Source organism: Etheostoma spectabile, chromosome 3 (assembly GCF_008692095.1).
Source record: "Etheostoma spectabile isolate EspeVRDwgs_2016 chromosome 3, UIUC_Espe_1.0, whole genome shotgun sequence".
NCBI classification, from domain to species: Eukaryota; Metazoa; Chordata; class Actinopteri; order Perciformes; family Percidae; genus Etheostoma; species Etheostoma spectabile.
In genome coordinates, this window is record NC_045735.1 from 33280026 (window position 1) to 33294291 (window position 14266).

At 39.3% G+C, this 14266-nt stretch overlaps 1 protein-coding gene across 1 annotated transcript in view; it reads right to left on the reverse strand.

The window, feature by feature from the left end:
• Positions 1–3834: 3834 nt before the first annotated feature.
• efhd1 (EF-hand domain family, member D1) overlaps positions 3835–14266 on the reverse strand; it is a 30526-nt gene continuing 20094 nt past the window's right edge. Inside the window, exons 3-5 of the mRNA XM_032506865.1 lie at positions 9741–9888; positions 8294–8428; positions 3835–6134 (exon numbers count right to left, since the gene is read on the reverse strand). Of these exons, the coding sequence (XP_032362756.1) occupies positions 6000–6134; positions 8294–8428; positions 9741–9888 (418 nt within the window). The 3' untranslated portion in view covers positions 3835–5999. The remainder of the gene's footprint in view (positions 6135–8293; positions 8429–9740; positions 9889–14266) is intronic.

Consider the following 14266-nt stretch of genomic DNA (forward strand, 5'->3'; position numbering starts at 1 on the left):
AGGTACGTCAGTTTCTGATCGCACCATCCGTCGCTTTTTGAGCGAAAGTGGGCTCCATGGAAGAAGACCCAGGAGGACTCCACTTTTGAAAGAAAAACATAAAAAAGCCAGACTGGAATTTGCTAAAATGCATATTGACAAGCCACAATCCTTCTGGGAGAATGTCCTTTGGACAGATGAGTCAAAACTGGAGCTTTTTGGCAAGTCACATCAGCTCTATGTTCACAGACGAAAAAATGAAGCTTTCAAAGAAAAGAACACCATACCTACAGTGAAACATGGAGGAGGCTCGGTTATGTTTTGGGGCTGCTTTGCTGCGCCTGGCACAGGGTGCCTTGAATCTGTGCAGGGCACAATGAAATCTCAAGACTATCAAGGCATTCTGGAGCGAAACGTACTGCCCAGTGTCAGAAAGCTCTGTCTCAGTCGCAGGTCATGGGTCCTCCAACAGGATAATGACCCAAAACACACAGCTAAAAGCACCCAAGAATGGATAGGAACAAAACATTGGACTATTCTGAAGTGGCCTTCTATGAGTCCTGATTTGAATCCTATCGAACATCTATGGAAAGACCTGAACTTGCAGTCTGGAGAAGGCACCCATCAAACCTGAGACAGCTGGAGCAGTTTGCTCAGGAAGAGTGGGCCAAACTACCTGTTAACAGGTGCAGAAGTCTCATTGAGAGCTACAGAAAATGTTTGATTGCAGTGATTGCCTCTAAAGGTTGTGCAACAAAATATTAGGTTAGCGGTCCCATCATTTTTGTCCATGCCATTTTCATTTGTTTTCTTATTTACAATATTATGTTGAATAAAAAATCAAAAGCAAAGTCTGATTTCTATTAAATATGGAATAAATAATGGTGGATGCCAATTACTTTTGTCCGTTTCAAGTTATTTCAGAGAAAATTGTGCATTCTTCGTTTTTTGTGGAGGGGTACCAACAAATTTGAGCACGTCTGTATCAGTAGCAACATCCATTTGATTATTGTCTTTAAAGCGCCCATATTATGCTCATTTTCAGGTTCATAATTGTATTTTGAGGTTGTACCAGAATAGGTTTATATGGTTTCATTTTCCAAAAATTCCATATTTTTGTTGTACTGCACATTGCTAAAGAGCCTTTTTTCACCCTGTGTGTTTGAGTTTCTATTTTAGCTACAGAGTGAGACATCTCATTTCTATACTATCTTTGTTGGGAGTTGCACATGCGCAGTAGCTAGGTAAGATCACGTCAGCTAGATAACTCTTTCTCCAACTTTGGTCAGTACAAGGCAGGATTAGCTGGGAGACTTCTTCTAGACGAGGGCCACTTGTAGAATACCTGCAGAACCGGGACAGGAAGTAGTTTTTTGGAGGTTATGGTGAACTAGTGTGTGTTGTAGCAGTAGTTTCCTATGAGCTAGCATGCTTGCAGTAGCGGTACACACACACACACACACACACACATATACATATATATATATATATATATATATATATATATATATATATATATATATATACATATATATATACATATATATATATATATCATTGTTAACTGAGTTAAAGTAAACATCTGTTAAGTATTTTTTCATAAATTGTTATGGCTGTATTTTGTGTCAATGTTCTACCTCTGTTAGGAGCACCTTGATCTCACAATCACTGAATCGTGTTTTTCCCTATTTTTCCGTGCCATGATTGGTCATCAAAGGCTCATTTACAAGGCTGGAATATTCATTGATTGATTTTTTATATATATATATATATATATATATATATATACAGTATATATGTGTGTGTGTGTGTGTGTGTGTGTGTGTGTTTACAACTACATGTTAATGCATTAATAAAAATAGTCTAATGCTAAAATAATATAACCAGGACAGGGATCATTCTGCATAATATGCACTTTTACTTTTGATACTTTAAATACTTTGTTGCTAATATGAAAAAGGTAGAGCTCTCACACAAGGTCAACTTACGCTTCATTATTAGTCATATCTCTATTCTCATTACTCCTATTATAGCTACTATTGATGATATTTTATTATATCAACTACTACTAGTATTACAAGTCATATTTTGATTATTGTTACTATTAGTAGTAGTATTAGAGTTGTTTGGGTTATTATTCTTGCTGTTTCTCTGTCTCTGTCCCTAGTTGCTCCTAGAGGAATGTTGTCTCTCTGAGTATGGTCTTGGCCTGCTCTATATGAAAATTGTTCTGAGATAACGTCTGTTATGAATTAATGCTATATAGAAGGAATGGACTTGACTTCACTTATTTTTTCTTCTTGTTATTGCCATTTTACATTTCAGTTAAAGCTTTAGTGCTTTAACTTTAACTTTTTTTATATTAATGAACGTCCGTTACATTCAAGCCATCGCCAAATGAGTTGATACAAAGCTAATTAAGACTCTCAGCTCCACACAACTGTCTTTGTATTTCTCAGTATGGCTATATTCAGAAAATGGTGTTGTCCGGCGACTAGTCATGTTTCTTTAATCCTCTGTGTCCTCCTTGCATACTTGCAACTGGTGGAGGAGGGGTGGGGGCGGTGGGCGATGACCGAAGGCTTGTATGCGCCTACAGTTTGATTGTCGTTACTTACAAATTCCTCATGGGGGAGACAGAAACTACACACTAGCTTTAATGACATACTTAACAATTTTGTCCTTCTGTGTATGGAAAAATGATATCATTAGTCAATTGTTTGTTTCATTTTTTTTAAGGAGATACTGATTCATGAAATACTGTATAATTATTTCCATCACACTTGTGGTCCTCCACTTGTGGACCAGTTCGCTCTGTGCAGGAAGGAGCTGGGGCATCAGCTCAGGCGAATGGGATGGAGGTTAGTCCTGTGGGGAAGTGGTACTCTGACCAATGCCTAATGTATGCTGGGATAGGCTCCAGCCCCCAGTACCATGAACAGGATAAGGGGTTTAGAGAATGGATTTTAGCAATTGTGTAAACATTATATCACTATCTACAGTATAAATAGTGGAGCATTTCTCAATAATGCTACCAAGACTCCTTTATGAGTAATGAGATGGACTCAGTATTTGTTATTATTTATACTTTATTGCAATTTAATTGACAGGGAATTATAACAACACAATATCTTTACAAGTGCCCAAAAATATATTTCACTGACCTTTTTCATGTTAAGTCTCTGCTAAAACAAATAACAATATATACTATTTTATCTATGAAAAAATACATTGTCAATTTCCACAACAAATACAAAAGAAGGGATGTGATACGCATAGTAGTTTTGTTATATGAACACTTGAACATGCTAAAACTTAAATACATTACAAGAGTTAAAAAAAGAGGGCCACATACATAAACTGTACTTTAAGCACTGCTTAGGTCAGCGGTTCAGCTTTTTCAGGCCCGTGACTCAATTTGTAGGTTCCAAAATTCAAATGACACGAAAGTTATCAAACACTTGTGTTAAAAAGTATGGAAAGGAGCTTGTATATAGCACCTGCCTGCTGCCCCAAATGCACTCCTGTCCCAAGACTTACAAATCCTGACACAGGCAGCGGTCAGGTGGAGGACAGAGCAGGTTCTGGACACGTATATGCCTTCTTTACATGGATTATTTAGGTTTAGCAGAATAAAGATGTGTTGTATATTTGTGACACTTTCCCTTCTTTAGTAACATTGAACACTAATGTCAAGAAAAAACCCACCCCACAGAGTGGTTGCACCCCACAGTTGGTGGAGTCACTCCCACGAAAAACCACAATACGTGTTGAACACTGTTAAATCTGCACACGAAGAGCAAAATACAAATGTGTGTTTAAGCTTTACAGGTGGTGGTGGGTTTATTTTTTTTGTTTTGGGTCCGTAATCCCCATGCTCCCAGCAGGGGGACGTCAGTGTCCAACCAACAATTATATCAAGGATTGCATTATGGGGATTGTAGAAGTCCGTGTTTTGGGAGATTGACAAGACTTTTAAAATCTGTCTTTTGCAGTTTGATAACTTTATGAAAGTGAAATACTAAATCCCTGGAGTACCTCTTGCTACATGCGCTCTGCAAAGCTGTAAATTAAACTAATTTCCTGTGTTAGTGTGTAAGCCATCAAAGCGTGTGTTGATAGTGAAATGATAGAAACAATGCAGAGCATTCATTTGGTGTTGAGGATCCACACAGACTCAAGCAGACTGATGGAGAACCGTTCCAGAGACAGTGTCACTAATAGCAACAGGAGGGCGGGTTTACTCTGGTGCAGAGGTAACCCGCTTCACTCGTTATGCATACAGAAGTGCAGGAGCTTTCTAATTCTTATCTGTTTTACATGGAAAAGAAGCTAAACTGATGATTTAAAATGTATTACAATATCTAGCCTAAATAAGACACGTGCACTGCATGCATTGCATGCTATGAAAAACAAGAGAAATACACCATACTTAAATTCACATGACAATGTTTTACCTGTGCAGTTGCAGCGGTCAAGAGAATTTAGATCCTAAAAATAGAATCACAAGCCAAGTAAGGGTTGAGAAACCCTGGTACAACATGTAAGCATGCTTCAATCTTAATGTGTGCTTAAAGTCTCCAGTCTGCCGTTGTTCACCTTGGTTTAGACATAGAATAAACATTTAAAGGAATTATTAAAGATGTTTGGAGAACAGACCTATTTGCTTTCTTTCTGAGAGTGAGATGAAATGAGCTGGAGTCAGGCTGCTGTTAGCGTAGCTTAGCTTAAAGACTGGGAGCTGGGGGAAAACAGCTAGCCTGGCTCTGTACAAAGGAAAAACATACACTAAACAAAACCTCTAACGCTCACTGTTAACATGTCACATCTTATTCATTTCATGAAACTAAGAAATTGCAAAGATTTATATCATCTATTATTTATCTCTTATATTATTTAGAATAGATCATTAGTGTGTTTTCTTGCAAAATTTGCAAGGGGCTTGTGGCAAAAATAGACTGGACGCCATAATGACTGCTGTAGATGGCGAGGCGTTTATTAAGGTGTGTGGCGTGGGACGCCCTATGTGAACAGCACCGTTGGTTAACATAGCTGCAGAGGGGAAGCAGGCAGCGCCAGCCACTGGGGTTAACTCTGTGTTAGAGGGGTTGTTGGACAATTTTTGACAAGGTTAGCTTTTTCCCTCTGCTTCTAGTGTTTATGCTAAGCACGGCTAACCACATCCTGACTCCATCTGTGTACCAAACACAAAAAACATGAGCTTGGTATCAGTTGTTTGATCAAATTAACCTATTTCCCAAAATGTTGAAGTCCTTTGAAGATAACCTCCCTGATTTTCAAACTTGACACTTCACAGTTGAGTTTTAGTGGTCATGTGGGGATTTGGGGCAAAACATCCAAACCAGGGAGTGCACCTTATGTGGATCAAATCATTATCAGAAGTGGCATACTGTTTACTATAGATGTAAGCCATCAGAGCACAGCCTGTTTAGTGTTGGATCACAGAGTCAAAGTCAGTAGCCAATATTTCACACTATATTTTATGTTAATACTGACTATAATTAAAATGTTATGCTACAGTTATTTATTCATTATATTATCTATTACTATACTATTTCTATTACATTGCAGGTTGTAAAGAAGCCCATTTAATACCACCTGCTGTAACAGTACTGACTTTGTCTTAACAAGTCAAACTCCCTCGAGGTGAAAAATTCCAGTTCTTGTACAGAGGGAGACAAAGTGCAGTTCCACAGAAATGCACAATAAATCTGATATTTCCAGGAACTTGGAGAGATTACTCAATATTTCCTGTGTGTTTGGTTGGTTGTTTCCTGTTGAAGAGCTGCAGAAAGTCTGGAATGAATAAAACCTTGCCTATTAAGTGTTCAAAGGTATTTTCAAGTATTTTAGAAAGTAGTTACTTCAATGCCTCTTTCTAGTTTTGTTATAATGTCCCAAATTCTGAGCAATGCCATTGATAAAAGTAGAAGTGGAATGAGAAGTGCTGACTCAGTGGGCCGAGACGTCTGCCTGTCAGGGTTGGTATCTGTGGAAGGTCAGGAGCAGAAGGCCGACTGCAGCTGCTTGAAGGCCGCTTGTCTCTGTTTTTTCTCCACTTCCTGTCTCTTGCGTTCTTCTTTTTCTTCTAGAATCTCGGCCTCAAATTTGCTGCCCACAGACAGAGCCTGCATCTGATAACACACAAAATGTCAGCGTTCATTCCCATCAACTCAAATACAGTGTTTCCCCATTCATTACCGAGACTGCGGCGTCCTGCCACGGTTTCATAATGAACCCAGAATATTTTTTCACTCCTCATAATAACTTTAAAGATCTCTAGCGTTGTGTTTTGCACCGTTGCTTCTGCAAAGCATCTCTAACTCACAGTCAGTCAGCCTAATACTTTGTGGGTGTGACTTTTTTGTAAGTACAATTAGCCTGTTGCTCTATCCGGCCAAGGATTGAAAAAGTAAAATAATCCAGGGTTTCCTGAAGGATTTAGGGTTTGCCTAAATTCCCCCCCCACCAAGCCTGAGACATTGTAAATCATTCTTTTAAATCAATTTTTTTTTTTTAATTTTTTTTTTTTTTTAGACGTTTTTACCTACAGGTCAGGAAACTCAGACGTATTCATGTTTTCAAATCTCTGTTTAGCTTTTAGTGTTGACCTAATATAGGGCGCTGTCTCTGCCCAATGTAAGTCGAGTGCAGGTTTGAGCATGCGTCACTTTCCGACAAATAGCATTCAAGATGCTAAAGGGAGACTTCTGTAATGTCAATAGAGTAAAATCGGACCTACTTAAAGTGGGAAAACAATGCAGAGCGTGCTGTGCCAGTAGTAGCCTAAAATAGCCTAATATCTTTCTCAACACTGAAACATAAAATTAACAATGAAAACTGTCAATTTAACCCTGCCTGGACTGGCAAATACTTGTTTATTTTACCAGGCAAAACAACTTTTCTTGGGGAAACACTGTAATCGTTTCATTTTAAGAATTTTCCAGGCAATGCTTAGTGGTGGATGTTATCTACAGTTAGACCACGGAGGTGTGAGTGACGGTTAACTATTTTTCTCAGCCAAACTGGGTCAAATCTGTCCTCATGTGCTTCTCAATGGTCCAGAGGCAGCGTCTGATGTTTCTGCATCAAGCAAGCCGTCACTCGCATCTCCGTGCCGTGGCCAAACAAACTCATGACAAAAGCCTACACCAGGGGTGTGTCTAACTCAACTTCACTAAGGGCCACACTGAAAAACCACAACTCAAGGGCCAGACATTAATGTTAATTTTGAAAGTCAAATATTTTTGACTGTGTTATTGCATGTCTCACACAGCCTTCTCACATAGAAGTTGGTCAACATAAAGCCCTTTTAATGTCAACAAAAAGCCATCTTCCTTAGCCATCATAGAATTTTATCAAATCAAGCAATACTATTTTTTCTCATTACAATTTAAAAGGATGCTTCCATACAGCCAACTCACAACAACCGGTGTCACAGCCTGAATATGATATGCAAACTCTCTGGTTCTGTGGTAAACTCTGAGTCTCAAAGTCGGCGAATCTGCCAAATTCTGCTTTGAGTGTTGTTTAATTGCAGTTTGAAAACAGTTTCCTGTCTTTTTGGTTTGGCACACAACTAAAATGTATTGTGAACCTAGATTGATATGCGGGCAGGATCAAAGTTTGCAAGGGACAAATTTTGGCCCCAGGGCCTTGAGTTAGACATGTGGCCTAGACTGTACAAAAGGTCAAACCAGCCGCCTGACTGTATTCTGACTGTTACAGGAAATACATTGCATGAAAACGGTTCAGGATACACATATGACTGACTATGTCCACTCAAAAATAAAAAATAAAAAACAGGATTTACACAGAACCATGGATGCATTATACACGGTGTTTGGAGCACGGACATTAATTTACAGAAGGTGCAGAGCCAGAGCTCTGCTGCCTGCTATGTACAATTTTGAGAGAATGCACTTCATATATTTCTCATTAATGAGGTATTATTATTATTTTACCTACACGCAACCCATCGTGTGTGTGTGTGTGTGTGTGTGTGTATGTGTGTGTGTGTGGTACGGTAATAAACTTGTACATATTATGTCCCATGTAGCAGATAAACTTAGGTTTCGGCCAAAGCAATTTCATTTTCACCTTGCCTTTCAGGGCTTCCATATGACCAACACTATTAAGTAAAGAAAAACTAAAATATTTGGCCCAAAATTCTAGTCCTTTTGTTAAATATGCCCTGAGGAAGTTGAGACAAAACTAGTTTTGCTCTAAAAGCTCTAAAAGGTGTATATGTCAGAACAAGTACAGGACAACATCCAGTAAAAACACCAAGTACCTTGGCTTCAAAGAAGTCTTTGGCCCCCATCACTCCCTCAGTGGAGACGTTGATCTCCGACAGCCTGGCCAGAGCCATCAGACCACTCTCCTCCTGCAGCTCTCCAGCTGCTGCTCTCCGGAAGATCAGCAGGAACTGCATCAAGTTACATTACGTTCAGAAAACAGGTCTTGAAAGTCTGTGTTCATAGGACAAATTTTCAGTCACCTCCTTGTGCCCTTCTTCAAACATAATTCCCTGCTGACAAAGCACGATTCCCCAACTCCGTTCTGGTCTATGACTGCTACAGACTGAAGCATTCATTGTTTTCAAATCAAAATCGAGATTTGAAAGAATGCGATTAGCGGTAGCTAATCATAAAGACAATTAATAAAATATTTAGTTGAATGTTTGATGTAACATCAGTTCAGACATTTTAGTTTACAGGTAAGTACTGATCTTTTTTATTTTATTATAAAAATAGTTTTTTATTATTATAACTTTAAGTTTTGTGAAAAATGTGTTTGACTGTTCAATGTTCCATACTTATTAAAAAAAAAACACATATTGCTGGCAATTCATATCTATGTTCTTATCTTTGTATAAGAATATTAAGCAGTTTTGATGGTGTTTCATGTTATAAGCCTGCATCATGTTTAATCTGTTGCACAGCATATAGTGAATTGCTATGTGTGCTACTTAGTTTTATATGCAAAAGCAGGTGCCATTCTATCCCTATTTTGTTTCACGCTCACAGCTGCCTGTACAACTCTTGATTGTTGAATTGGTGCGCGAAGAGTAATATCTGCGTGTGTGAAATTATATAATTTGCGCTTGAGCACGTTTTGTTGCATTTATTTAGTTTGTTTGTTTTATTAAATAATAAAAAGGCCTACACAACTATTCCATCTATTATCTGATGGTGTCAGAAATGTCCCAAATCCTTTGGACATGGGAAATAGTTTCAATGGCTTTTTTTGTAAAAAATTGGCCCCTTCTTGACCATAAATATAAAAACTACAAAAGGATTCTGTCCTTATATTCGGTCCAATATGAAGATTTAAAGAGTATTTTATTTTCTTAGTGACAGTGGATAGACAGGAAAGGGGGAGAGAGATGGACGAAGACACGCAGCAAAAGGGCCACAGGTCAGATTCGAGCGCTGGCCGCTGCAGAAGTCAGCCAACATGGGGCGAACGCTCTTACTGGGCCACCATTGAGGAGAAGTATCCTTTGACCCTCCTACCTTCAAAGAAGTGCGTGAGACTATATTAGAAATCAAAGATTCTGCTGCAGGCCATGATGAGAGAACATGTAGTCCTTTTCTTGAGACCCTCAGCAACGTTTTAACTTTATCCCTCAAACAGGTGTTGTATCAGGTGAACTTAAAGTAGCCAGAGTACCCCCCTCTGTTCACACAGCTGTCCTACAGTACTGGAAGTGACAGACACACTGAAGTCTCTCTCACCTCTCGGAAGCTCAACTTGCCATCAAAGTCTTCGTCCACCTCTCTGATCATGTTCTTGAGGCCCAGGTGGGTCTGTGGAGCGCCCAACTTCTCCATCATCAGCTTCAGCTCCATCAAGTCGATGAAGCCGTCTTTACCAGTGTCGTACCTACAAAGCACAACACACACACACACACCCACCCCCCCCCAGGGTTAGGTCCAGCTAGGCCGAGAGCATGCTGACAGCCAACACAGCATACAGTGATGATGATTTCATGTTCTGTCCCGGTTACAAAACCCTCGAGCTGTACTCTGATAGACTGGGCTAGGTATTGTTTTTGAGACACTAGATATTATTTTCAAAACCCAGGACCTGATCCTATCAAGAACCTACCTGAACTATTATCTTTATCCCTATTATCCCTATCCAGGAACCTATCAAATAACAAGCGGCTCTAATGAAAAGCAGCAGCTCTGTCACTTTTCTCTTTTTTTTCCTGTGATAATTATGAGCGGATAGAATCACCAGGGATCCACTTGGATGGAAGAAAATTAGACTTTTTGTTATTACCCGATTTTGAAGAATAAACACATTGCCTACAAACCATTTTTTGCTTAATAAAAAGTTAAAAGATAAAGTGTTTAAAGACTAAAGAGGTTGACCTTTCTGTTAAAGAGTAAGATCCTTTTTTTTTTTTTTTAAATCCGCAAACTTACGTTTAAATAAAACTGTATTTTTAGCATAGTAAAATATACTTCATTCAAAGTCGACAGAAACAAAAAAATATGAAAAACTGTTTTGGGTCATCTTGCCACTTTTCCAACCATTGAAACTCTAGTTTTGGTTGAAATAAACACAGTTTACCGATTTACATATGTTGGCTCTATACATGCTAAAAGTATTGCTTTTTTAAATGGACTCTGGTGGGTTTAGCGCTGACCTGAGGTGGCTTCTGTCTTAGAGGTTTTAAAAAAGGTATATTACTAAAATGATCCTTCCCATAATGTTGTCACACTTAGAATGATAAACTGAGCCTTTTAGTGGACCAAACAGACGCTGAACATTTGCCCAATAGGGTTACATAGCAGTCAGGTCTGTGGCTGCCGGTTACAGCATTCACGCTTAATACTGGACCAGTTTCAAAGGTTGTTGTTCCTATCAGTCACTTACACACACGTTGAAAAAAATGAACAAAATTACCCTCTAAAACGAGCTCCAGACAAAAAAACTCATATCACTATTGCTTATTACGAAAATACAACTTATTGGGCTTTTATTCTTTTGCTTATGGTTTAGCTCAAACACCCCTTATTTATTTAAAATGGTGGAATGCTACCCCTATTATTATTAGTGTAAATGTAAATGTGCTGTATTTATATAGCGCTTTTCCAGTCTTAACAACTGCTCAAAGCGCTTTTACATCTACAGGAAACATTCACCATTCACACACATTCATACACTGTGGCCGGGGCTGCCATACAAGGTGCCACCTGCTCATCAGATAAACATTCATACACATTCACACTCCGATGCGCAGCACCGGGGGCAACTCGGGATTCAGTGTCTTGCCCAAGGACACTTCGACAATGACTGCAGGGGCGGGGATCAAACCACCAACCTTCCGATTGGAAGCGAACCGCTCTACCACTGAGCCACAGCCGCCCCGTGTGTATTATGTTTATGCTGGAGTCTCTGGAGCTGAGCTGAGGTGCCAATATTCAAACCCTTAATTAAAACAACTGTTGTATTAGAATTCATCCCGGTGTGTAAAGCACTTCATCCTCCCTGCTCTAGAATGTAGGAGATTCCTCAACTGCATGGCACTGGGACAGATTCTAGCAGCCAGTCAGACAACTGCTATCACCAAATGGATGAGTCATGGCTTATGTCTGATAGGACCAGTATTTATAGAAGCTTTTAGCAACTGTGTGTGTGTGTGTATGTGTGTGTGTGTGTGTGTTGTGTGTGTGTGTGTGTGTGTGTGTGTGTGTGTGTGTGTGTGTGTGTGTGTGTGTGTGTGTGTGTGTGTGTGTGTGTGTGTGTGTGTGCATACATACTGAAGTACAGGGCCTACCGACCTTGGACTGAGACTAAGCCATTGTTTCATTCCAGCCACAAGCCACCGTCAATGGCCAAATCCCAATGATGGCGTAGCGAGTTTACACCACATGATTTTAGCCCTGATTTTCTACTCGTTGACAGTTTCAGGAGATAAAAAGTCCCAGATTTACGGCAAATGTCTGCTACCCCGTCTGCAACCACGTAAACGACAACCTCTGTTTGTGAATAATAGGCCTGATAATATTAACATGATAACGATTTTACATAAATTCCTTTTAACAACACTAATTTGTCAGACTTCATTAACGCACATGCGTTCAGTAATTTGTGCCTCAAGCTTTTGTTTTTGGTCGCCGCTGTGTTCCCGGCACAAGGCGTGTGAGCCATAAAATGAAGTCACAGCTGACGTTTCCAGTGCAAAGGCTCTATAAGTTGTGTGGTCATACGCCTCTAAAAATATACATATAACTCGGCGGGTGCTGCGCTTTCAGTTCAACATGGTTGGCTGGGAAGACTTTAGAAACGTCATCTGTATGATTCTTCATGTACAGACCACAGGGGGTCAAACAGATAAAAAGCATTTTGAAAGAAGAAGAAAAAGCATTTTGCTGGAGAGTGTGTCAAAGTAAAAAAACTGGCCTCATGAAAAGAGTGTTCTTAACCCTTGTGTTGTCCACCCGGTAACCATGAACTTGTCCTTCTAGGTCAAAATTGAAAAGGAACTTTTTTTTGTGCTTTTCCAATGTTTTCGTCACTTTTTCTGATTTATTTGTCACTTTTTTCATGCTTTTGTGCGCTTTTATAAAATCTGAGCTGGTTAAATAATAGGTTTTACACTTATTCTTGGAATTCATGGTCAACAAACCTCATTTATGTCAAATTATACATACGGTTTTAGATAAAAAGGCAGAAATTATGAAATATTTTGACTGGATCACAAATGGGTAGATGTCAAAGTTTAGTCCGGATACTGTTTTGAAACCATTAGAAAAAGAATTCAAATGCTTTAAGATTAAATAAAACACCCAAATAATTCAATGTTAGCAACCATTAATGTTACCTGAACAAGGTATGGAATCATCCATGTTATTTTTGGGCAATTTGGTTGAAAGAAATCCATATTTCTGAAATAAAACACTTTAAAACGGGTCACTTTGACCCGAGGACAACACAAGGGTTAATAGTGTTAGAGGCAGACAAATATTTAGAATTTGAAGACAATTATAATTAATAATTAAAATACAAATTATTGTTTATTATTAATAATTTTTATTAAATATAAATTAGAGTGAATGATAGTAATGTTTGTTGGAACGTCTGTGTTTATCATGGATATGTTTACTTCTGTTGCCAGGCAGCTTGCTTTCCTTTACCTCCGCACTCTTCTTCTGTACTACTTCTTACCTAGTCACAGATTATTGTGTTTGCACGCCCCCTGGTGTTTCGGGGAATACATGCCATCTACGGAGGCCAGCACCAGTATAACCAGGGCGCTGCAGTCGCCGGAGATTTCTCTCAGTTAGCTCAAGGTCACAGCACATTCTTTTGACCCACAGTGGGTCGCATGCTTTGACTGTTATGAAGATAGAGAAAAGCTATTTTACCGACATGTGCGGGATTTTCCTGTTGGTGCTGGCCTCTATCGAGCCATCACAATTTCTCTCACACTTTATTTATGGTTTGTTTGATTTCACTTGGTAGAAGGGGAGTGTAAGTCTTTATTTCCCCACATGTGAGCTTAAACACAATAACATCGTTACATTTAGCTGACCAGTGAACCTGTGCAATGTGTCTGTTGCTGTAAAGCAGCTCCATTGGTTAGTGTTGAGCTGCTGTTTAGTTAATCTTTTAGTGTAAAGTGGGTAACAATTGATTAAAAACTAGCTCTGCCGACCGACCTGGTACAAAATTCTCATTTGACAGCAGTTTGCTAAAATATGTTTCTGAAATCTCAGACAGTTTGATCAGAGTTCAGGAGCAGTGCTTGACACGGTGTTTCAGACTCCTCGGCTCTGATTGGTTAGTTTCTTTATGTCATCACCAGGAGGAGGCAGAGGAATTACATGTTTACAGATGATCTGTCTCATTTAGTACTGTCAGGATATAGTGACAGTTTGAACAAATATGACAACAACTATTTCTCACTGTGCAAACATCACACCATGGCCTGTGTTGTCAAAAAGAAACTTTGGCAGGCAGCAGAAACACATGTCAGCATCACATCCCTTAAGCTTATGAAGGGACTTTTTGTAGTGACTATCTTTCCACAGTGATCACAATTAGCCCTTCATTTGCATCATGGACTGATTCAACCAGAGGGAGGGCTTCCTCTCCAGCCAACATTCCAGTCCTGGGAACACAAAGCACCCATAGACTAATTTGGCTCTTCTTTGTGGGAGCACAGGAATGCCAGAGGCAGGCTTAAAGCACAGTGTTTCTCTTCTGCCGTCTGGGCTTCAGCAGAGTAGGGTTTACTGTCATGCAC